Source organism: Rhododendron vialii, chromosome 5a (genome assembly GCF_030253575.1).
Source record: "Rhododendron vialii isolate Sample 1 chromosome 5a, ASM3025357v1".
Lineage (NCBI taxonomy): Eukaryota > Viridiplantae > Streptophyta > Magnoliopsida > Ericales > Ericaceae > Rhododendron > Rhododendron vialii.
The window spans coordinates 42,200,789-42,225,821 of record NC_080561.1 but is presented as its reverse complement, the minus strand read 5'-3'; the positions used below and the strand labels follow the sequence as shown (position 1 = coordinate 42,225,821).

Genomic DNA, 25,033 nt, shown 5'->3' with positions numbered 1-25,033 from the left:
TTTAAGGAAAGATGATTGTTGATGTTTCACCCACAAATTTTCGCTATGTGATCGGTTTGAAATATCACGTAACAATTCCACATGTTGTTCTTGGAGAGTTGGATAATTTCTCATAGCTAGACTTGAGCGACACAGAACCACCTCAACCAGCTTCCCTCAAACATGAAATCAGAAACCTCCTCCAAATGGAGAGAGAGAGAGAGAGAGAGAGAGAGAGAGAGAGAGAGAGAGAGAGAGAGAGAGAGAGAGAGAGAGAGAGAGAGAGAGAGAGAGAGAGCGCTTTGTTTCGAGTTCCTTGATTTGAGGTTTCTTATAGCCTGTCCACGTACTTCGAATGCAGATCCTCTAATGCAACCCTCACATATGATGCAAAATGGGACTCAACACGACCTCACTTGAAGACCCAAGTCATTCTTCATGTTATGGGCCTCAATGTGATCATCACCCATGCGATAAATTAGATTGATGGTACACCGGTATCTTGAACAAAATACAATTCTCACAAGAGAAATGAACGGTCAAACTTATGACCAATACGATCCTTCATAAAAAGGTACATGGCCCTGTCTAAGAGATATGCAACACCACATTGTTATAAGTTTACTAGCTTTCCAAACAAGGTCGTGATTTTTTTATATTTGAGGCTGTTTGGGTCACAATAAAATGCTCGACTAATTCTTGAAGAACTAACTACCGTCCCCTAGCCGGAGACTTAATTAAAGTCAAACAAGCTCATGATGGCAACAAATGGATGACACCTAAAGTAAGATTCATAATTCCTCCTTTTTGGGTAAACAAGTTAGATTCATAATTCACAAAAACGTTAACGGGTCTTATGTGTTCCCTTCATGTCATGTTCAAGAATTTCAAGGATTTCATCAGCAAAAGGGCTCTAAGCTTTTCTTTCCGTAGCTATACGCAAAAATATTCCAAACACTATCCAGTTTCAAATTGCAAGTTCTGTAAAACAACATTAAGCATGTATAAACGAACTCTTTTGACGCGCAGTTACATACTGGATTCTCCGATCAACTTATGTAATCTCCCTAAATATCCAAAGACCATTTTTCCTAATATACAAGAAGGGTATCGAACCCCTCATCCAGATGAGAAAATACGGTAACATAAACGGGAGGTTTTCCTTTACTTGAGGTGATTAACTTCAATCATCATCCTTTCACGTCTTTGTGATTGATCTCTTCAAGCACCACTACAAGAGCAACTATGAAAGCGTAGTCCACGTTCGGAAACACAGTCACCGCAAAATTATCTTTTCCAAGCAGGACACCTTGGACGCTGAGTTTCTTGTGCATCTGCATTAAACAAAACCCATCAAGAAAACTTTTTCGAACATATGCCCAATGAATGATATATCAACTACTTTGGGTTCATTGAAAAACATGGATTGAGAATTTATGCAAATGATTTAGGTGCATATAGCTCATTGCAGATATAAAATTTGCTAGGGATACGACCCACAACTGCGCAGAAAATCGTACAAACAATATCAAGCAAACACGCGACATTAACTGGACCGGGATAAGCAAACCCGTCATATTCCATGAATAAGCAAACCAAATCAGGCTTCACAAAGCCAACGAAATTGAACTCAAACGGGGATTTATTTAGATGTGTTTGATTAGTTTAATTACCTGGGCAATGATGGTTGAAGTATCTCCGAGATATATGGTGCACGATCTTTCAAACCAACTGCCTTTAATCTTGAAATCACAAAAATTTTCTTTTGTGTTTGCGGCCAAGAACACATCTAACTTTCTCTTGCATTGGAACAAAGAAGACTTCTTAACACTGAAGAGCAGATCTTTTTTGTCTCTGCTACCTCCCCTGTACACTCGACACCTCCTATGTGCAGTAAGTATCTGGAGGAAAGTGCCATTTCGTTACTTATAGCATCAACCACAACGACTAGCTAGCTCAGTGGAAGACCAGAGGGTGAAAAAATGAGAAAAGAAAACGAGTTCGATCTTTCGCTTATTTCAATTTTCGATGACCGAAAGAGATCAGAAATGGTGGAAGAGATGAAAATAAACAAAAAAAAGAAATTATTAGTCACTACCACCGGTAGCCACATCGCGGCCGATACTTAATAAAATCCATGGTCCAAAGCATATTCCGAAAACAAAAAATGGTTCCAAATTCGTCTACCTTCCATTGGAGAGTGAGGATGGGGTTTCCAGCAGCATCGAGCAAGGTGCGGCGATGACCGAGGCTGAAACACTTGCGTTTGATCTTGAACATGATGTTGCCATTGACGTCGGTGACGCCGAAGTTGAGGATCCGTTTCCTCACGATTGTTAGATCGACGGAGTAAGGAGCGCAGAACTGTGGGCTTACGATTGCCGCCGGGTTACCTAACGGCGGCCTGTACCTTGACCGTGGCATTGATTTCAGGTAGGATTGGGATTTTTGTTGGGCTGATCACAGGACAGGGTCTCTGTTCCATTGAGAGCGTTTTAACATAGGCAGAAATGATTAAACATCTATGGTGGGGCCTACAGATTGCTTGTTATTTTCACTAACTAGTACTCCCTCCGTCCCTAAATAAGTGTCCGGCGCGCAAAACTAGGCTTTACAAAATATGCATATTTTTTATTAAAAAAATTAATTTTTTTTCACAATCAATAGAACTCATTGCTATCTATTGATTTGTGAAAAAAAATTAATTTTTTTAACGAAACAAATGCATTTTTTTGAAGGCCTAGTTTTGAGCGCCGGACACTTATTTAGGGACGGAGGGAGTAGTAAAAAATAGGATTATAGGATTTTGATAGCGTAGGAGTAATTTTTTTGGGGGATTTTGCAACACCTTTGTTAAGTAGTTTAATTGCCAAGCAAGCAAGTTCATTAATTTTTTTTCCCTTGACTTGGGTGTCCGGACCAATGCTTAAGCATACCTCAATTGAGTTATGTGGAATTGATCCTGCTAGTTACTAACAAGAAGCCCGATTAAAGTCAGACCAGCTCCTGATGGTACCAAATGGATGACATATACACTAGAGATCCATAATTCAAATCAACGCTAATTGCCCTTTTGAGTTCCCTTCGGTTTGTCAGGTTCAAAAATTTGAAGGCGTTCAACTTTTTAAAGTAATTTAATCTTAATTTTACGGGCTAGCTTGTTAACATGTTTATAATTTGCTCATATATAGTAGAATCTGAAACTTATAATCTGCGGACAGAACCTAAAACTATAATATAAAATTTGTATCTACATCCATCGCAAACGCGTCTAAGGGTTCAGCGTGCACGATCCTGCTATTGTCCCATTGCTCGTCAAATTGCTAATTTTGCCGAATGAATTAAATAAAAAATATAGGAATGTGACGATGTGTCTCAAATGTCAATGGTCCCATCACTGTCCGAGACCCAATGCAGACGTCAAGACGAACTTGGCATATCTGTTTGAGATTGATCATTCATGTACTTCTACAAGTGAAAGAAGCAATTAGCCAAACCTTAACAATTCTAAAATGACACACAACCTTCCATCACGCATTAACAAAAAGATATGCAACGCTACTGAGTTCCTGCATTGCCGCCTCCATCTCTCCTCAAGAGAATTCTAGACCGTCGTACCCTAGAAGTACAATGGTTGGTCTTTATCAAAATTGATTTACTAATTAGCTTGCCAAACAAGCTATAATGATTATTTTACCGGTTCTGCTAATGTTTGCCCAATAGGCACCGGTTAAAAATGAGTTTTCTCATTGATGGATACAAATTTCACGCCCTTGTTTCTACTTTTCTAACTACAAACTTTGCAAAGCATTCAGACCCTGCTCAGTTTGAGTTTTGAGAGAAATTTTAAGAATAATGAGTGGAGAGAGATAGAGAAAATTTATTAAAAATCGTGCACAAGAATTTTGAATACCCAAAATTTCGAACCGCAGATGTGCCGGGGCTTCAAGTTGACATGCGCAAACCATAAGCCACGTGAAAACTTTGGTAAGAATTTTTTTTAACACAGCAAAGATCATCCCATTAATTATATACTTCAAATCAAAACAAATTACAACTAGAACAAATGATCATCCCTTTTATGTAAAATCAAAACAAATTACGACCAGAACCAAAGCAAAATACAACTGAAACAACAAAACAAAACCAAAAAAAAAAAAACAAGAGAGAAGGCCAAATATATTAAAACATTATAAGAAATACTTATTATTACAAACACGAGGAGGGGGGGGCGGCTATGGCCTGAGGTGATGGTGCCGGCCTTCATCATGGATCTCTTCAAGCACCACCACAAGAGCAACTATGAACGCATAGTCCACGTTCGGATACACAGTCACCGAAAAACTATCTCTTCCAATCACCGGAAGATGGATTATGTTATTCCTGTGCATCTGCATAAACCAAAACCCATCAAGAAAAATTCCTATCAGATATTTGGATACTGAATGATTCAAATACTTACAAAACATATATCTTAGGTTTTACGTCGAAAATCTCCGTATAATAGTCCACTACGTGGCAAACCAACTCAAATCAGAGCCTTTACAAATTAGTAAAACAAACAAAATTGACAATTTGTGAACTCAAACCGAGATTTATTTAGCTGGGTTTTATCTGATTAGTTGCCTGGGCAATGATGGTTAAAGAATCTCCGAGATATATGGTGCATGATCGGTCACCCCAATTGCCTTTAATCTTGAAATCACACACATCTTCATGATCATTTATGTTCGCAGCCAATAACACATCTAACTGTGTCTTGAATTGGATCAAAGCTTAACACTGAAGAGCAGAGCTTTTGCGTCTATGCTATCTCCCCTGAATACTTGCCACCTCTTATGTGCAGTCAATATCTGAAAATTTCCATTTCATTACTACATAATTAATCCATCAATCAATTGGGTCAAATCCATTTGGAAAAAATTATCAATCACAACGACTTGCTGAGTGGAAGACCATAACAGCCATTTGGGAGATGAGGAAGAGTAGGAAAAATAGTGAATCAAAAACTATTTTGTTTATCATCACTTTGGCGAGATTTGGTGAGAACCCATTCTCCTTTTTCCTCCTCTTCGTTTGATACCATCCCAAGGCCCCGTAGAAAGGGCTCCTGGCTTCTTTAATTTCAAGGGCAATCAAAAACTAATTTCCATTTGCAAATCCCTGACCTTGTCCAGTGCGGCTTTGGGATTTCGGCTCAGCAGTGAAAATCATTAAAAAAAAAAAAATTACGATGCAAAACTCTATCTTAAATAAAGTTTTTATTTGATTAAAAATAAATTGAGCAAGATTATCTTGTTTTGGTGTCACGTAATATCTACTTACTCACAAATTTAAGTATATTCTCACTTACATTGACACAGTGCATATACTATAATATATACCAATGAGAAATCAAATTATATTGAGAAAACTACAAACAAAAAAAAAAAAATAGTGCATTTTTGAACCCCTCAAGTAATCGACTGTCTTGTACTTTTCTTGTTTTACAATAGTTAGATGATTAGTTGAAGTACCTTTAAAGACATCAACTGCTTTGTGCTTTTCTCATTTTAGAATAGTTAGATGATTAGTTTGGCTTTGTCCAAGATATTTGTAATGAACTCCGTTATGTAAGTGTCGTTGGGTAATTATTAATATCTTCTCAATTTTTTACCAAAAAAAAGTACTAATATAGTCGCCCATGACCTTGTCACATTAATGATTTAAGTGTTCTGAGAAAATTTTCATTTTCCTTGCAAATTGAGAAAACATTGCTACGGACACATATATCCAAACACTGGTCTGAAACAAATGTGTCCTGAGACATTAAATGAACATGATGGACATGATTATGAAACCTACACACATTGAACGGCTACGACCACATCCTTGTCGAAACAAATTTGAAAACAAAAATATATGGGTCAAAAAAATCCACCTTATGTTGGAGAGTGAGCATGGGGTTTCCGGCAGCGTCGAGCAAGATGTGACAACCGTGGAGGGTGAAAAACCTGCCTTTGATCCTGAGCATGACATTGCCGTTGACGTCGGTGATGGTGAAGTCGCCCTTGTTTATGGTGAGGAGTTTGCTGGCGATTGTTAGGTCTACTGGCTAAGGAGCACAGAACTGTGGGCTGATGATTGCCACTGGGTTAACTGAAGGCAGGTAGCTTGATTGTGCCATTGATTTCAGATACTCAGGATTTTTGTTGGAATGGTCACAGGAGACAGGACAGGGTCTTTGTTCCATTGAGCCCCGTTAATATATATATAGACACAAACGATTAACGGCTATGCCTACGGTGGGGCCCCAAGAATGTTTGTGATTTTGCCGCCTACGGAGTACTATAAAATTTAGGATATCATTTGTTAGCTACCATTGTCAAAGACAGAGTCATTGTCACATGATGTTTTTTTTTTTCCCATCGATAATTCAGGTGTCTTGGCTAGCTTACTCACACATCGACTAATCTTGGTCTTGGGAGGTCCAATTCCATCGTCCACTTGCAGGGAGCCAATCAAAGCCGGAGCAGAGTTCTGTACGAACTGACCTGAAGGAGTTGATAGCATCTTAGAAGTTCCGAACTTGAAATCTTAAAATGGAGCAAAATCTTGAGTTTCATTAGTTGATGATGTGAAAGTTTTTGTTAACAATTGAAAATGTGTAAGCGCATAGCTAATCGTCGAACTCATTTTCCGGCCAAAGGGGCAGTACCGTTGCTTGCGGTTCTCCCAAGCGAGTTTACTGGCTCTTCTGGATTCTGAATGAGAATACCCCTATTTAAAAATAATAATAATAATCGACTGGCCGATTTGATAATGTTTTTATATTCATAACTAAGTACCTTAGGTTATTTTCTATAGACACTTTATGATTTCGCGGTTTTATTTCAGTACTGATAATTGAGTAAGTAGACCGTTAACTCCGTCTTTTTTTGGTTCTTCAATATTCAAATTTCAAAACATTGGATATATTAGAGTCCAGGGATAACTACAGGCTAATGAAGTACCAATAGTTTTGTTAGGGTTCCTTTTTTGTTTAATCGACCAAAGAATTTTATATATCACAAAGATACAATATGAAATAAGCACAAAGAATAAACAAGGACTCTTCTATTGATGCTTCTCGCATCTTAAAAATTTAGAAGGTTTTTTTATAGTACAACTTTAAGTTTGGCCATTACAGGCACAGCGACATCCGAGTATAAAAACTTCTAACCCAATTTTTATTGGTTTGACTTGTTCTATAGATGCTGCAGCCATTCGTTCTTTTGTTTTACATTGGCTTTGAGTGCTTGTGTTAATCACATAAAATGGTAGGACTGGTCCTATCCAACTTGTTTTTAACTCTCAAATTACGGCCCGATCATCTTCTACTGCAAAAAAAAAAAAAATAATAATAATAATAATAATAATAAAAAATTTGTTGGAATTTGATGATGACAGCCTTGGTAATTGGGTAGTGGGCTTTCAAAGGAAAAATGTTATTGCTTCCTCCAGCACTGCAGTGGAATGTTGGGCACTCCGGGATGATTTGGAACTTGCATTGGAGCATAATTTGCAAGAAATCCTTGTGAAAAAGGACTCTATGATTTTGGTGCAGCTCATTAACAAGAAAGATGTGGGTACGTAATCATGAGTAGAGTAATATTTTATCTGATTGCAAGATGTTCCTGGACCGAATTAAAGTGAAGGTTTACCATGTGTATTGGGAGGCCAACCGAAGTGCGGATGCAATTGCCAAAGCTAATATTAGTAGTAGTGATAATAGCTATATTATGTTATTCCAGTCAATTCCAGATTGTGTTAATTAGGTTTTCGTTGATGATGTAAAGGGATTAATTAAGCTCCCCAGGAATATGTTTTGATATCTGTTTTATCTAAGCCAGTTTAATAAAAGAGAGAGAGAGGTCCCATTACTGTTCAACTATAACACTATTCACTTTGAAATTGCAACTTCTGAAAAACCATAGCAAATAAAACAGCAATAACCATGCATAAACCAAACAGTTTCAACAAATTGGATTCTCGTATCAAGTTATGTAATCTTTGTAGACATCTGAAGGACATTTTTCCAGATATGCAAGACGGGAGTCGAACCCTTCATCCAAATGAGAAAATACAGTAATATAAGCGGGAGGTCTTCCTTTGCTTGAGGTGATTTCAATCGTCTTTGTCTTCATTGATCTCTTCAAGTACCACTACAAGAGCAACTATGAACGCGTAGTCCACGTGCGGGTACACAGTCACCGAAAATGTATCTTTTCCAAGCACAATACTTTGGACACTGTGTTTCCTATGCATCTGCATTAAACAAAAACCCAACGAGAAAACCCTATGAAACATATGCATAATGAATGATATCAACTACTTTCCTAGGTTTTGCATCAAAAATTGCTGTAACAGTCCTCGAAGTGACAAACCAAACCAAACAATCAGACGTCACAAACCTGACAAAATTGACAATTTGTGAACTCAAACAGGTACGTATTTGGATATATTCGATCCGATTAATTACCTGGGCAATGATGGTTGAAGTATCTCCGAGATATATGGTGCATGATCTTTCGAGCCAGCTGCCTTTAATCTTGAAATCACAAACATCTTCTTTTGTGTTAGCTGCCAAGAACACATCCAGTTGTGTCTTGAATTGGATCAAAGAAGACTTCTTAGCACTGAAAAGCAGATCTTTCGCGTCTGTGCTATCTCCCCTGTAAACTTGCCACCTCCTATGTGCAGTCAATATCTGAAAATGCACATTAGATTACTACTAGCATATCATCCATTGGGTCTAACCCATTTGAATAAGAATTAAACACAACCTTTTTTATCTGAAAAAAAAAAAAAAAAATCGACAGCAACTGCTATTGCTTCTTGGATGGTCAGAACATAACAGCCATTTGGATGGTCAGAATTAGTGAGAAAAGAAAACTAAACAAAGGGAAGTTCTTTCAGTTATTTCGATAACTAAATGAGATTAACTGATAAATCTCTACTGATCCATTTTGGTTCTTTTAATAAATCTCCTCACCATGTTGAGAAAACAGAGTCGCAAATCCCTGATCTTGTCACCCTCATAATTTAGGTCTCGTAATTACCTAGTATACATGCAATGTAAATTACATATATCCAAGAGATTAGCCGGACACGTTACCGACACAGAATTCTAATTTTGACAGGAGCAATACCCATTCAGTAAGATCGTAATATGAATAATCGAATCGATCCACCATCAAAGTCAAAATTGCCACAAATTTCGCATAACGATATTTTCACTGAACAAATATATAACTATAAATAAGGACAAAGATTTTAAAAGTTTACGTAGACGTTCAGGAATTTACGTCCATTTTTTTTTTTTGGTCAAACAGTATAGGAAAATACAAGTGCAAGAATTACATGAAACTGACAGCTCAATGATCACTACAAGCCCAACCCAATTGAAGAAGACAACAATCTCTCAAAAAATTCCATAATCACTGAAGCCCAACAGAACTACGAGCCCCATCAGGAGGAGAAATAATTCCAACAAATAAAGGAAGATTATGCTAATTTTATTTTGTATCTTTTGAGATGAATGGAATTAATTTTGCCTATAAAAAAAATAATAATAAAGGAATAACACCCACACGTTGGTAGAGAAATTGGAGCTCCTCACCTCCTAGTAAGCTAGCGCCAATTGATTAATCTATGTCCATCTTGATGAGCTGATAATATATCATTTTTTAAATCAAATCTTGTATATATGAACCCAAATTTAACAAGATTCTTAAGTTACGTACACTACTACTAAAATAATAGGCTCGTCTTTGAGCATGGGTCTTTGAACATGAACGCGAGACCCACACGCATCGAACGATTGCAGACACACATGTGTCCTGATACGTATCAAAAAAACTGTGTCCGGATAACTGTGTCTATGGTTTTTTCCAAAACAAAATGGTTTCAAATTTGATCGATGTAATTTCTGTTGGAAATTGTTGAAGCATCCAACTCAAAATCAATTGGCAATGAGAGAAGAGATTGCCCAGGCTCATATACTTTTTCACATACTAGTTTTCGAGGTGATAATTATCCGATATGGGACAAATTTCAACGCTCCCTCGCACGTGCGACGCTGAACTTGCAGGTAGAGTGGAGAGGGGAAAACCTCTGAAAACCTAAACCTAACTCTGATATCATGTTAAAATATCAACCTCAAAATCAATTGGCAATAAGATGAGAGGCCGTCAGGCTCATAAACTAGTTTTCGAGGCGAAAATAAATCGATGTGGGACAAATTCGAGGCGATAATTAATCAATTTGGGACAAATTCCAACAGAAATTTTCACAAATTTTCTCATTTCTAAAGAAATGTTGTGTTGTTGATCAAAAAAAAAGAAAAGAAATGTTGTGTTCTCCAACGCATTTTCCGAAACGAAATGGTTGCAAATTAATTCGATGTTACCTTCTGTTGGAGAGTGAGGATCGAGTTTCCAGCGTTGTCGAGCAAGATGCGACGATCGCGGAGGCTGAAAACCTTGCCTTTGATCTTGAACATGACGTTGCCATTGACGTCGGTGACGGCGAAGTTGCCCTCCGTTATCGAGAGGAGTTTCCTCACGATTGTTAGATCCACGGGGTAAGCCGCGCAGAATTGCGGGCTTACGATTGCCACCGGGTTACCTATCGGCGGGTAGCTCGACTGTGCCATTGATTTCTGATCAATTTTTTGTTATGAGGGATCCCTGGAAATCTTTCTTCCATTGAGAGCATTAATATAGGCGAACATGATTAAAAGCGGTTACTGTAAGACCCAAATAAAGTTTGTTTATGACTTTTTTTTTCCTTTTCTCGGGATATCTGAGTCAGCTGACGTGTATCTCGATTAATTTTCTCCCGTTCAGTCAAAGACGCCATCCGCTGTAAAACCAAGAAACTCACAAGATGCTTTCTTGCGGCCTGACTACAATAATCAAACTCTGATTGATTGTTGTTTGAGAAATTTTTGGGTGCTGAGTGGGCACCATATATGGTGCCCGAGTAGTGCATCTGGGCCGTCAATTTTGGTTTTGGACGTCTCAAAGTTAGAGAGAGAAAGAGGAGAGAGTTGTGGGGTGATAGGAGAGAGAGAGTTTCAATCTAGACCGTCCAACACAATTTCAAATGGCCCGAATGCGCTGCTCCAAAATCACGTGAGCACGGCCACGTGGTACTCACCCCGGCACCCAAAAATTTCTCTTATGATAGAGAGGGAGCAGATCCACCAAACAACCAGACTATTGGAGCTGAAAATTTGTGATTTTGCCGCTTAAACTACCCTTAAACCCAATATTCTTGGAACTCGTACTCGATCGTTGAAAACGCGTATGAAATTATCTATCGTATAATTTATTTGAAATTTGAATTTTAAGCTCATCAAACTTCCAAGACAGGCCTAAACTAGACGACACTTTCAATTCGTGATATTTGAAAATTTCAAACTACTACTCATCATCGGCTCGATTAAACTTGCGGGGTGAAGCCACACCGATACGCTAATATTTTGGGTGAATAATTGTGCTAATTTTGCATGTTGTTCATACTAATGAATAACTTATTTACTAGTATGAACAACTTGTGATTAAGTTGTGTTGGTGGTATTTTCATTAAGGAAATTTGATTTTTGTACTCCACTTTAAAGTGGAGCGTTTTCATTTTCACGTTAAAAATAGAGCATTTGCATACAAAAGTAGAGCACGGAAATCAATTTTCTTAACTTCATGTTAAAAGTAGAGCGCCAGCGTACAAAAATGGAGCACCAAAATCAGAATTAATGTTTTTGGTTTACAAATTGGGCCAATTTTGTATATTGTTCATGCTAATGAATAACTTATGTTGTAGAAGTTAATCACTAGTGTGAACGGGATAACAACACAGAGCCTAGCTGGTTCAAGTTGCATTTTCTAATCAATAAAACTTCTAGAATATCAGTTCAGGCTTTTTAAAAATTCCCGGCCACTTAATAATCCCAAAGTGTTATGTTTTTACCCCACTTAAATGCTATCTTTTCAAGCACCCTAAACACAACCTAATTGACCGAGTCGAGCAAGGCTTGAGGAGATAATAATTCGGCCCGTTTTACGATAAAATTATGGCTCTGCCACCTGGAAACTTGGTTGAGATCGGATGACGAGAAAAAAATCAAAATTTGTGCCGGGTGTGATTCCACTCCTCAGTTCGTTCAATTTGTTTATCGGCTCTAACCATAATTCCAAATAAAAGCCTATAATAGATAAGGTGGAAGGAATGGGAACCAGAGGTGCAGGCTGGTTTGAGATAGTGTTGGACCGTGGCCGCTGGTCGTGATTTTGGTTCAATAATCATGATGTAGATAGAATGCGCAAATACTAATATGGAAAGTAGAATAATTTGACAAGGACCACTGCTTCCACCATCCAGACCCACCAGTGTTTTGTTTCCATGGAATGAAGATTGAAAATTTGAAATGGAACAATTATCTAATAGAATACCTATTCTATATCTGGACAAGGGATCCTTGTAGTGCGGCGGTGATGTATTATGGGGTGTACTGTGCCTCAATGCCGAAATCTAATCATTACGATCTAAACCATTCAGTTTGTAAACTTCGGTAAACATTTCATTTCTTACAAAAATCAAGTTAGGCCTCGTTTCGTTAAGCTTTTTTATTTTTTAAGTTCTTATTTTTCGTTTTATGAGACATGTTATTCTTTCACAATACATCAACTCCAGTAAGTACTTATTTAAGTTAGTGGAACACATCAGATATTGATATTCACACGATCGAGATAGATAATCAACCATTCTATATAACGGATGTTCTCCAACTAATAGATTTATCAATTGGATTTTTTTCTCGATGATCTACTTAGAAAATTTTACAAATTCAACAGTTCAAATCATGACGATGAGATCACGGTAAAACTCACCAAGACGCACTACATTCTCATAGTGCATTGCATTGGCACACTACTGCGCCCTTTGTCTTCAATATCAAGGAGGAAATAAGAATTGAAAGAGGATGATTATTACCATACAAATCCAATCTTTATTCTTTTGTCGGTAACGTTCCAATCTTACTCATGATGGGGAAGCTTCTTGCACACATGCAAATAGGAAGAATCCTATGCCTTGAAGATAAATGCCAAAAGACTATTCGCAAGGATCATCAAAAGGAAAAGGTCTTCCTTAAGCGTGTCTATCCCAGCTACTCTACAGATTCTAATTATCGGCATCGTCAACGATATATTGATATGTTAATCTAGACACTATGAAAAAGGCAATTTTGCATAACATTGACAGGGTCCAAACTACACTTGCCTTGGAGGGTTCCTTCTCATAATTAAAACCAAACTTACAATTGTTTACAAGAAACATAATATGACATCCACGGATAAGCGATCGAGCAAGGTTGTTAACTCAACAGTTGCGTAACTACTGTACTTAGTTGCAACGAGGTTACAGTTTCAATTCTTATGAAAAGGGGTTAATACTTATACTCTTTTCGATGCGTTGGGGTTAAAAAGTATAAATGATTGTCAAATGTGATTATAGAAATGTGCATATAAGTGCTTGGACTAGAACATTTGGTTTAACACACCATAGAATTGAATGAATGGGCAGATAGTGTGTACATGTAACCCAGCCCAAACAAAAATCTAACAGCTCTCAACATTAATTGTCCATAAATAGTTGGGTAGCCCTTCCCATCCAAAATCTAAAGTAGAGAAGATGGAATTGCTTAGAGCAGCCCAATATTTGGTCCTAGTTATTCTTCTCATTGGCCCATTGTTCCATGAAGATTTTTTATTTCTTAATTTATAGCAGATTAAAAGGCCCTTCCAAAAAAGGGTTGATTGCTAACAAAGAGACTACTAACGCAACTTTAAAATACAATTTCAAACACAATTGTGTCTGCAATCGTTCAATGCACATAGAGCTGAGCCACATGTATCCAACATATGGAGAATATATAGTGTCTAGAACTGTTGGATGTATGTGGATATATCCATGAGCATTGAATGGCTGCGGAAATAGTTGCGTCCGAACTTATATTTTTAAGTTGTGTATGTACTATGTAGCATTGCCCATATGTAGCAAATGAAAGTTTTCGGGCATTTGAACAAACTACTCTTGGTGTTCAATGCTCGATTTGCCACTCGATTCAGCCGAGCGCAACAGGTTCCAGGACAATTGCAAGCAATAAAAGTTTATGTGCATGGTACCATAGTGGATTGTCCTCTTTGATTATGAATGAGTTTTATTTTCGCAAGTGATGAAACAGATTGTCTAGAACCTTATAATGCATAGCTACCTATTTTTTTTAAGGACTCATAGATATGCTTTGTCTGTAGAAGCATTTTGGGTTTGGCTCATGTCTGGTATTGTTAACAAGTTTTAAAAAATTTTGTAATAAAAATATGTATATAGATGTAAAAAATAATAAGGCTCCATTAATAAAACACTTTATATAACAAACATTTGTATGTTCGTTAATCTCCAACTCCTAACTCTACCCTTGGCCATTTCCAGAAGCTGTCTGAACAAGTCAACGTATTTTGTGATCAACATGACCCTGAAAATTTATAATGTTTTCAAAATGCAAGAGATGGACCGTCCAATATGCTAATGGATTATTCATTGAAGCTGGATGGAAATCATTTGTTCATGCACACAAACTATCAACTTACCACACATTAGTACTCAATTCTAATGTAGATCTAGAATTACACACCATGGTGTTTGATGCAAACAACTGCGAACACATCTACTCTTGGTATTGATATCATCAAATATGTCTTTTACAATTCCATAATATGTAAAAACTATCAACTTCTATCTAACTAGTGCATATGCAAAAACTAATCAACCTTGAGTTACATTTGTTCTTGCGTACTTCCATAGCAAACGTCACCATGTTCGCATGCTCAAAACAATAATACAAGTTCAAAGCCAAGGCATGTGTTGAAATTACATTATTGCCCTCTGAAGTTTTTTCTTCTATTTGGTCCTTGCATGGGTAGATTGGTATTTTGCGTATACCTGGAAACCCTCGAGAGCGAGATAGAAAACTGCTTTGAAGTTCTTCTTTGGCGGTAGATAGAGAACTGCTTTTACCGTAATTTCCACCATTTTTCCTTGATGTCGTACCCCGATTTCAGTCGTACTTTGCATTGCTTGGTCGACAAACTGAAAGTACAGATCTACTATTGTAGCGGCGGTTGCAGTCCTTCATAGGAGTAGCCTCATTACTTATTGAGGTTGGTAAGCCAAGGCATGTGTTGAAATTACATTATTGCCCTCAGAGTTTTTTCTTTCGTCTGGTCCTTGCATGTGTCTATCAACCTACCACACATTAGTACTCAATCCTAATGTACATGTAGAATTACATACCATGGTGTTTGATGCGAACAACTGCGAACGCATCTACTCTTGGTATTGATATCATTATGTGAGGACTATGAACTTCTGCCTGATGAATGCATGTATAAAAATTGATCAACCTTCATTTCGCAGCAAACGTCACCATATTCTGATCCTCAAAACAACGATATCGCTTCGAACTTTTTTACTGAGCACGCGATTCGTGCAGAGCAGGTAGCTCGACACTAGTCCATTGATAACAGAAAGCTTACAATATAGGGCATATTCTTCCCAAGGGAGAAAATAGCCAAACAGGCGGGTAGACAATCCAAAGACCTATGCCTCCAAACCCCCCTCCCCCTCCCCCTCCCCCTCCCCCCCACACACACAAAAGAAGTGCATCCCCACACACACAAAAGAAGTGCATCAGTGCAACACCACACACCAACTACTGCATCTCACGTAACCCAACTCACACACACCAACATCAAATAATGACACACCCGAACGGTGGGTTACACGGTATAATCTCATTCATACCACTCTAGACACACTCCAGCTCTTGACACTCTCTAAGTGTACTCTCCGAGCTACACTCTCGTAGCACATTTCCAATTTAAATGTGTAGCATCCTTCCTTTATAGAGTCATCCACCTCCTCACTAGACGGCTAGGATTATTTTTCATCCAAGGAATCTCATTCACCATCTAGAATCCTCTTAAGAAATATCTCTTTCTTCCCATGCCTTCACAATGTTCTAGAATTATCCACACAACTCAAACCACTTAGTAGAGTATTCTACAATCTTTTAGACTATTCCGAAATCCTCTAAAAACTCTATCTAAAACCTTTCAGAAAGATTTATAACATTCTCCACCATTCTAGACTGTCCTAGAATAATTTATATTATTCTTTCTTCTATAGAATTCTTTACCTTTCTAGAATACTCTAAAAATTTCTCAACCCTTTCTAGAATTCTCTAGTATACTATAGAGGACTCTAGATCTATGGAGAGTCAGGTGTTGACTCTTTATCTTTTTCTTCTTCGGCAATCTCTTCTTGCTTTGTCCCGTAGATCATGCAACCTTATTTCTTTTATCATTTAGGCTCATACAAGCAACGTAAGGAGGTAATAAAGGAAGCGGAAAGGGTTAAAATGGACATTTTTTAGAATTTCACTGCTTATATCACCAACATTTGGTACTTAACTAACAGTCAACCAACAACAGAGAGGGAGTATTTTGTATTGGGAAAGTTGACTACATTTGTATCAAACTCAAACATCAGGGGAGTACATTGTAATTTTTCCAACATAAATTGACGACTCTGAATGCTCTGTCCGTTAGATCGTCTACGACATTTAAAGAAAAGCCCGTTACTTGACCCCACTACCGTTTTGGGAAAGTTGACTCAAGCTCGTACGACTTCGCATTGGGAAAGTTGATTCAAGCCATACTTTTTTTTTCTTTCTTTTGTAATGCATGGTTTCCAAAGCTAGCTAGCTAGCGCGCACCTTAAATAAATTTCTATAGTTTCTTTAACAGTCTTTTCACAATCATACGCATGAGGGTAAAGAGACTTTAAGAATTGACAATAGGAATCGAAACTGAGATTTTAATTAGAACTAAACATTTACTTATTAGACCAAGACCATCAGGCGTACCCCTCGCAGTTAAGCTAGATTAACTTCAATCGTATTTACTACTTTAAACACATCATAGGTGTAACAAATCTCGAACCATTTCCTATCTCTATTTTGAATAATTTAAGCATGTGTAAACCAAAACTTAAAGTTATACAACGAGACTCAATATTTCTCAAAACCCGGAAACACGCCAAATTCAGAACAAGAAAGGGGTATTCCCCACGTTTGCGTAAAACCCCCCAACAAAATCAAATTTTTGGTCCGGCGGAGAACCAAAAAACGCGCCAGTGACTTGCCCACTTTCCTCCCCCCCCCCCCGTAATTCTCACTTTCCCTTAGGCGCCCAAAGCCAGAGAAAACCCTGGTCTCTGAGCTCAATTACAATGGCTGAATGGCACCACGCGAAAAATATGGAAACCTTGTAGGGTTATCGCTGCATGAATGCAGGGTAGGAAACAGATAACAACCAAAAATCTTACTTTCGAAAACACAAATAAGAGGACTCTCAGAGGAAAAAAACCGAAACAGATTCGAAAATAGAAATTATTCCACCATCAAGGTTGCTTCCAAACACAAACTAATAGAAAGGATTCTCATGTGGTAACAAGTAGATGGGTGAAGTGAAAGCTCATAATTGGATGAGACAGAAAGTTGTTGCATTCATATATGGGCATACTTAACACACATCGTTATCAGCAGAAACATTGGCAAGAAAGAAGCAATAAAGATGGAATAGAGACATTTTGTACCGGTGATTCTGAATTGCCCATACATAGATTGAATCCATCGACTTTCTCGGGAAATCAATGCGTATACTATCAGCTGATATCGACAGAGGGAATTGAATAAAAGCGAGAGAAATAAATTGGCTGTCGCATATGTGATATGATATGTATTGAGTTTCGTATCACCAACTCTCACTGCCGAATCTCACGCCACCACTAGAAGAAAATTGTTTCGAAAAGAGTACCGCAGGTTTTACTCGTGATTTGACACCGTGATCTGTCAGGGTGTGATCAAAAGTCATTTTCTCAAACAGGCATACTTTTTACCAGGTAATGCAAAAAGAAAACGAGTTTAAGAAAGATAAAACAATTTCTTCATTCTAGCTAGCTGCTTTATCCCTTCAAATTCGTTATCCAAACAGAGTTTAAATCTTTAGGCTTCTTAATGGTATCTCAGATGAAATTGGCATCTCCTTCCCGGCCTTTTGATCGTATTCTTCGCCTCACGAGGATGTCTGGCCTCACACTGCTAGCTCTTCGAGAGGGCCTCAAATTACTTGTCGCAAGGAACCTATCCTATCGAATGTTGAAGTTGAAAGTGAACGCCTGTCATGTGGTTCAGCTGGTACTAGATATGGCAAATGAAAACCATTATCTCATTAACACAATTCGCGACTGCAGGTTACTACTCCAACAGCTAGCCCGCGATGATCCCCACTGCTGAGGCACATATTTAGAGAATGCAACGAATGCGCTAATTTGCTCGCACGTGAAGCTCGGACCATATATACAGGAGTAGTCTTTCATTTCCTTTGTACTCAAGTATTAGATGATGCCAGCGGTGTTACGTACAGCCGGACTTTGAACTAAAAAAAAAAGTCTTTGAAGGAGTAATTATTGGGTATTTTTGTGGAAATATGAAAATCTGAAGAAATCTTAACCTAAATCATCACAATCGACGTCAAGAATAGAAGAGATAGTCAAGAACGAGAGAGAGAAAAGATGGAACTCAAAACACTATTCAATTCATCATAGTCTTGCGAAGGATTAAACCCCTGGCTTATATTGTACGCCAATTACAATTGACAATTAACCACTAATCTCCCACATGTCAACTCATCTAACTAACTAACAAACTTAACCCAGTAATTAACTAGCTAAACCAGCTGACGTGGCACCATCAGAAGAGCTGGAATCTGCTGTGGTAGAATCAGGAATAACCACTGCAGCTTCAGTTTCCTTGACAATTTCTCTCAAATATTTGGTTCTTTGCTTAAAAAGTACGAGTATATATTTTATGTGGTACTGTTTAGATGCTCCCTTTACATGGCCACACTGCATAAAAAAATGGTCTCACTGTATTTTCCCTTGAAACTGTTTTCTGGGTTATGAATGAAAAGTTATTTTCTCCGTCAAAAAGAGAAATATATTTGAACGGAAAGGCATTCCAAAAGAAAATAGGTTCATCATGATTGGTGCAACAATTCTTCGCCTTTGAAAAAAAAAATGACTGGTGCAACATACGTCAATAGATTTGAATTTATGTCATGAGTACGTTTTGGAACCCTGGCCTTGAGACAGAAATAATTAGTAGACTTCAATGTAAAACAAAGCGCGGAATATGAAATAAAAACCACACAAGAACACCCAAGTTCATCACTTGATGCAATATTCTACATCCACGTTCCGTTTTTCGCGATGATCTAACTATAGAAGAATGACAAAATTAATTACATCGGAGTCGCCACGACCTGCTAGGTTAAAGATCTGGATAAAAATACCACTAGCTAGTACCCCTACTGATGAATCTACTAGAAATATGACATGGCCGACATAACAAGATAAAGTCAAACTTCACGCTCCAATCCATACATCAGATCAATGAAGTTCTTGATCAGTTAAGACTTATTCCTAGCACTTCTACAAACATTTCAGCATTTGCACGTCATCAGAGTCGCCGGTGGCATCGCTATCACTGTGTCATGAGATGGAGAACGCCAGTTTCTGAACGTGTCGTGCCCCTGTTGGTCCGATAGCTCTACACCTCTATCTTTGTGTCCGTATGTGTATGTTTGTATCCCTGAGAAGCGCACCGCGCCTTGCTTGTGGTGGAATACAAATTTATAAACTGCCAAGTACAATCCAACTTCAACCAGCTCTGTGTCAATTGATTCCTCTTGTTCGAGACCAATGTGGCTAATATTCATTTCCTTTGCATTGCTGTCTTCTTGATTCCCCCACAGCAGTTAACAAGGACCAAAAACAAATAGTCCCAAAAACAGTTCCCTATGAACTCACATAAAATTTTCAAACCAGCTTTGCAGTTGGGTCTCAATGTCGAGTTCCTTAATATTTACTCGATCGCAATCTAAAGTACAATTAAATCTGTTTTCGTAATTCTTTATAAAGATTAATAAAATTCTTTTTGCTGAGCAGAAGAAGAAAATTTAGACGTACTTCACTTATTTACATTTGCAGTACAAAGAGGCTGCCTTTTACTAAGGTACACTTCAATCAATACTTTATAAAATGTGTGCCTCCAAAATATGTGCCTCCAAACTAAGGTACACTTCAATCAATACTTTATAGAGAGAGAACACATGGGGTGAGAATTTTGGTTGGGAGATTTTTGGAGAGTGGGGAGTTGGGTTTTACTATATATAAGAAATAAATAAAAACCACATTTTGTAGTTGCGGTTTGTTTGCTTTGTTTATTTTACATTTTCACAATTGCAAATTAATTTGAATCAATTTCATCCACACTTCAAATTTGTTATTCACTAGCGTTGTGCTCGTTAGATACACAAAAACAATGACAATACAAATTTTTACCTATTATCCCAAGCATTGAAATGAGCACAATGCTAGTGATGCATAATCTAAAACTTCTTATGGATCAAAGGTAATTTCTTTTTATTTGCACCTATCCATTCAAATTGAGTGCTGCTTTTTTTCTTTCTTTCTTTTTTATGATCACCAAATAATGCCCAGCTGGGCTTACAAAAAGGAAAGAGACCACTAGCTGTTTAATATTCAGATTTGGAATTCAAGATGAGTTACACATTTAAATATATCCTTGCATTATATATGTTAGATCAAACCCACACATGCACATGGGATCAACAATTATTGGATATACCTTACAAAGATGCACCTAACGTTCTCGTACGCCCTTTTTTTTTTTTTTTTTTGCATATTTGAAAAGTTGTATTTAACTTTGAGGCGAAAGCCTATACAATAGAGAAGAACACCATGGGGGCAAATGGGCGTCCACAAACCGGATAAACCATTAAAGAGGGCAATCAAAGTGCAACCCTATTTCAAACTTGCCTAGCGAGATCATATTCACTGAAAATAAAACTAATACCAAGCACGTGACCAACAAACCACCGGACTAAATCCAGACATAAACCGGACTAAATCCGGACAAAAAATGAAATAAAGCAAAAAATACACTCCCCTCTGTCATTGAGCAGCCATTCTCTGACCTAGTCCCCTATCAATCAAGCTTCCAAGCCGGTGATCCAAGAAGCCTCCGACGACCACGCCACTGCAAACCCAGGAGCGGTGCGACGTCGAGCGGCAAACAATTTTGGTGGAGAAGGGGAAGGGGAAACCATATTTGAAGATAGGGATTTGTTCCTCCCCTCTCGCCGCCCAAATTAGGGTATAAACCCAATAGGAAAGGAGGGGAAGGAGGAGAGAAAGTGTGGCTGCTATTTTAGGGTTAGAGAGGGTGCTCCCATTTTTAGGGTTAGAGTTGATGTATTAAGTGAAGTTTCAGTACTTACTTTTCGGATCAACGTTCTTGTACGTCCAAATTATGGTCTAATTTTGACAGTAGTTCAAGATTCAGTTAATAGCTCTCTCTTTCCTGAATTCATTGAAAAATTAACTTTTGTTTCTGGTATTCTATTGACCATTATGCTAATAAAAATCACACCTTTCAAAATATTTTCAACTTAATTTCCCTAATTATTATATAAGAAAGTGTTCATCCCATTAACTATGGACCGTCCTCATAAAAAAAAAGACTGACCTAGAGATGAGGCTTTGCCGCGAGTATATAAGAGTTCATCCCAATAACTATAATAAAAATAAAATTGATAACTCAAGTGTCTCGACCAGTTTACGCACATATCGACTAATCCTTAGGGTCTTTTCGATCGGCTAATTGCAGGGAGTCCAATTAAAGTTGAACCAATTGCTCGGTATGGACTGGCCTAAAGAAGCTGATATCAGTTTTTATAAAATTAAGACTAACCTGAAAATGAAGCTTTCCCGGGATATATGTGAACTTTTTGAACGATTCAGCGAAATTTCTTGTGAACCCTACGAAGATTCATTCGTTCTTTTTTTTTTTTTCCAGAAATTTTTGCGACAACCGCCGGAATTCTCTTGTTGGTGTTGGAATCAGATGGTAGTAAGGTGGAGTGGTCATGATGGGGAAGGGGGGCACATGAAGCACCAACTCATCACTGAGAGCCACACACACAATCTGAACACACATACACACACAAATGTGTGTATATATATACATATAATTATGTATGTGGATGTGTAAGAACTGCAGGAAGTAGTAGGGATGAAAGGGAGATTGGGTGTGTGCATGAGTTAGTAATGCACGTGCCCTGCTTCTCCATCTTGCTCAACACCCACCTTCATATGCCCACAACCTGCATCTACCCCCTCTCTCATGAGAGAGAGAGAGAGAGAGAGAGAGAGAGAGAGAGTGTGTGTGTGTGTTTTGGACACCCATAAGCAATATGGCTCTCCTTACTATCTTATTTATAACAAAGGAGCAAAAGGTGTGAGTTTGGCGGTGAGACTTAGGTCACATAATCCTCTAGGCCTTTCACTTTCGCACTCAATTTCTGTTCTGTGGTGTCACGCGTACTCTTAAATATCCTTCTTGGGAGTTTTAGTAATCTGGTACATTTTTAGAAAAAAATCACTTATATGCTCTCGAACATCATGGTCATATGCGCGCTCACTTATACTCCCTTCGTCCGGATTTAATAGTCCTTTTTGGGAGTTAATTCGTGTCATTTTTCAATCAATTATATCTTGTAATTTATAATATTTTATATAATTTTGAAAATATTGTTTTATAGAAGTAATTGAGATCTATCAAACAAAATCTATATTGGATATAAAATTTATTATCAATTTAAAAGTATAACTTATTTTTTATCCGATTAAAATTAAACGAGAAACTATTAAAATCGGACGAAAAAAGTAATTAATTATGTGACTTAAGATCAGACTTGCGAGTAGGGGAGGAAAATGTCAAAAGCTTTTTAGTTGGGTGGGGTGTTGAGGACCCCGTGATATTACAACCCTCTAGTACGTACAACTTGTCACAGGACCACCCCCCCTATCACTATGCGTTCCGTTTTACAAAATTGCCCTCTTAGTTTTTCAACACAGAATTCCATATGTTGATGCCCCTCCTAAGTAATCTACATAGTGAATTAACCATCATTAGTTCCCACATCTTTACCTTTCCATTGAGGAAAAACTTTAAAAAAAAGTAAAGGGAAAATAAAGGGCTGTGCTACGTGCACAGCAAGCTGTGCACAGCTGCTGTGCACAGCAGCCGTTTTCTCCCGCTTCGGGTCGCACAAAGATGATCGGAGCCGCTCATTTTGTTCAAAATATATCGTTTAAGGTCTCTGTAAAAAGCCTAAATTCTGAAGTGATTTTGGGTGTTTTGTTAACGCCTCAAATGATATCGAACGAAGCTCATTTTTTACAGAGACCTTAAACGATATATTTTGAACAAAATGAGCGGCTCCGATCATCTTTGTGCGACCCGAAGCGGGAGAAAACGGCTGCTGTGCACAGCTGCTGTGCACAGCAGTCTGTGCACAAATCATTTCTGGAAAATAAAAGGGTTAAGTTGAAAAAGAAGTCATCCCATCATACCTTAGGACATTAATTCCGATGTTTGAAACCCCAAAGGGATTGGCATTTGGTCCGGTGGAAATGAGAAAAGTAATAAGTGCTGGTATTCCATGAAGTCGCATGTTCGAATTTTACGGACACCAAATATTCTAAACTTTGGAGCCACTAGAGGATTTCCTCGATCGTTAATTTCAGATTGAAATTAGTTGAGCCCGAACATCTAGTTATTAACAAAAATTAGTTTTGATGTTTGAAACTTTGAATGCAACATTGGGGAAAAAACAACGAACAACACAAGGTGTACTCGGCTTAGGGGTGTTTCCACTAACAAAATATATTAAAAATTTAGGCTCTGTTTGTTTGGACGCAAAATATTTTTTGGTAAAATGTTTTACCTATTTTTCAGTGTTTCGTTGTGTAAAAAATGAGAAAAACATTTTACATGTAGTAAAACATTTTCCATTAATTGATGAAAATGACTTGTCCTTAAATCTTCCGTAAGTTATTTTCCGAAATAAACCCGTTGCCTTTTGCTGCAATTCTCACTACTCAGTTTCCTCGATCGTTAGTCCTGATCCACGTTCAATTTCAATAATCTCAGATATCTCCACCGTTAAAGAGCGCGCCCCCCCCCCCCCCCCCCCCCCCCCCTATTTTGTTGATTTCTGAAAATATTTTCAAGTGCAAACCAAACATTGAAAAATAAAAGTTTGAAGTTTGTATTATGAAAAAACATTTCACATTAGAAATATTTTACATTGCAACAAACGGAACTTTAATGCATTTTACCATCTTGTTTCCACTAATGAAAAATTTGTCAACAAAAACTTTTTTTTCTGTTCTACTTACAAACCAATCAATAACTTATTCACCACCGGAAACAACTTGAAATTTCTCAACAACTTATTCACTATTAGAATAACTTCTCAACAAAAAAAAAATCTATAAATTTTTCACTACCAAAAACACCCTTAGTGAGATGGGCTATGAGTAATCCTGCAATTAAAGCAAAACAACGTTAATTAATTCCTCGTTACATGTATTCCAACTACTTGAAAGTCCGTTCATTCTTTGCGATCAATACTCCCCGTAGTATATAGTGGCTGCAGGCACTGAAGTATATTCTTTGTGTGGTCTCCACGTGCTAGCTAGCGTCTTTTTTTGAATTTGGCTTTTCGATAGAGCGCCGTCCACGTGATCTTAACCATCCAAAAATATTTTTAATAATTCAAATTTTAATGAAAATGTTTTGTTTTTAAAATCTGGACTGTTAACCTTATCGAGGTTTTCTCTTGCATGTTTTTTTTGTGCAAAGTTTCTGTCGGTGAAGTCGTTTGGCAATGGTGGTGGGCGGCGGGGTGGGCTGGAGAGGCGATTGGGGCTGCTTTAGGCGGGCTTTTGGTTGGTTTGTCACTTTCAAGGAGTTTGTCTA

At 37.8% G+C, this 25,033-nt stretch overlaps 2 protein-coding genes, 1 long non-coding RNA gene and 1 pseudogene across 4 annotated transcripts; all 4 read right to left on the bottom strand.

The window, feature by feature from the left end:
• Positions 1–927: 927 nt before the first annotated feature.
• On the bottom strand, positions 928–2,469 carry LOC131326124 (protein LURP-one-related 15-like). The gene is made up of 3 exons (XM_058358731.1): positions 2,167–2,469; positions 1,653–1,880; positions 928–1,313 (listed from the first exon to the last, which is right to left on the bottom strand). The coding sequence occupies exons 1-3, from the start codon at positions 2,401–2,403 to the stop codon at positions 1,170–1,172; spliced, it is 609 nt and encodes a 202-aa protein (XP_058214714.1). The 5' UTR covers positions 2,404–2,469; the 3' UTR covers positions 928–1,169.
• A 1,653-nt stretch (positions 2,470–4,122) lies between these two features.
• On the bottom strand, positions 4,123–6,440 carry LOC131326121 (protein LURP-one-related 15-like; annotated as a pseudogene).
• Positions 6,441–7,935: 1,495 nt separating this feature from the next.
• Positions 7,936–10,770, bottom strand: LOC131326120 (protein LURP-one-related 15-like). The gene is made up of 3 exons (XM_058358729.1): positions 10,409–10,770; positions 8,480–8,707; positions 7,936–8,265 (listed from the first exon to the last, which is right to left on the bottom strand). The coding sequence occupies exons 1-3, from the start codon at positions 10,652–10,654 to the stop codon at positions 8,125–8,127; spliced, it is 615 nt and encodes a 204-aa protein (XP_058214712.1). The 5' UTR covers positions 10,655–10,770; the 3' UTR covers positions 7,936–8,124.
• Positions 10,771–19,266: 8,496 nt separating this feature from the next.
• LOC131326119 (uncharacterized) lies at positions 19,267–22,596 on the bottom strand. Of its 2 annotated transcripts, none has more exons than XR_009199918.1 (2): positions 21,959–22,596; positions 19,267–19,852 (listed from the first exon to the last, which is right to left on the bottom strand). It is a non-coding gene; the product is annotated as an uncharacterized LOC131326119 (long non-coding RNA). The 2 variants fall into 2 exon arrangements; XR_009199919.1 differs by having other exon boundaries at positions 19,267–19,822.
• Between the last annotated feature and the right edge of the window lie 2,437 nt (positions 22,597–25,033).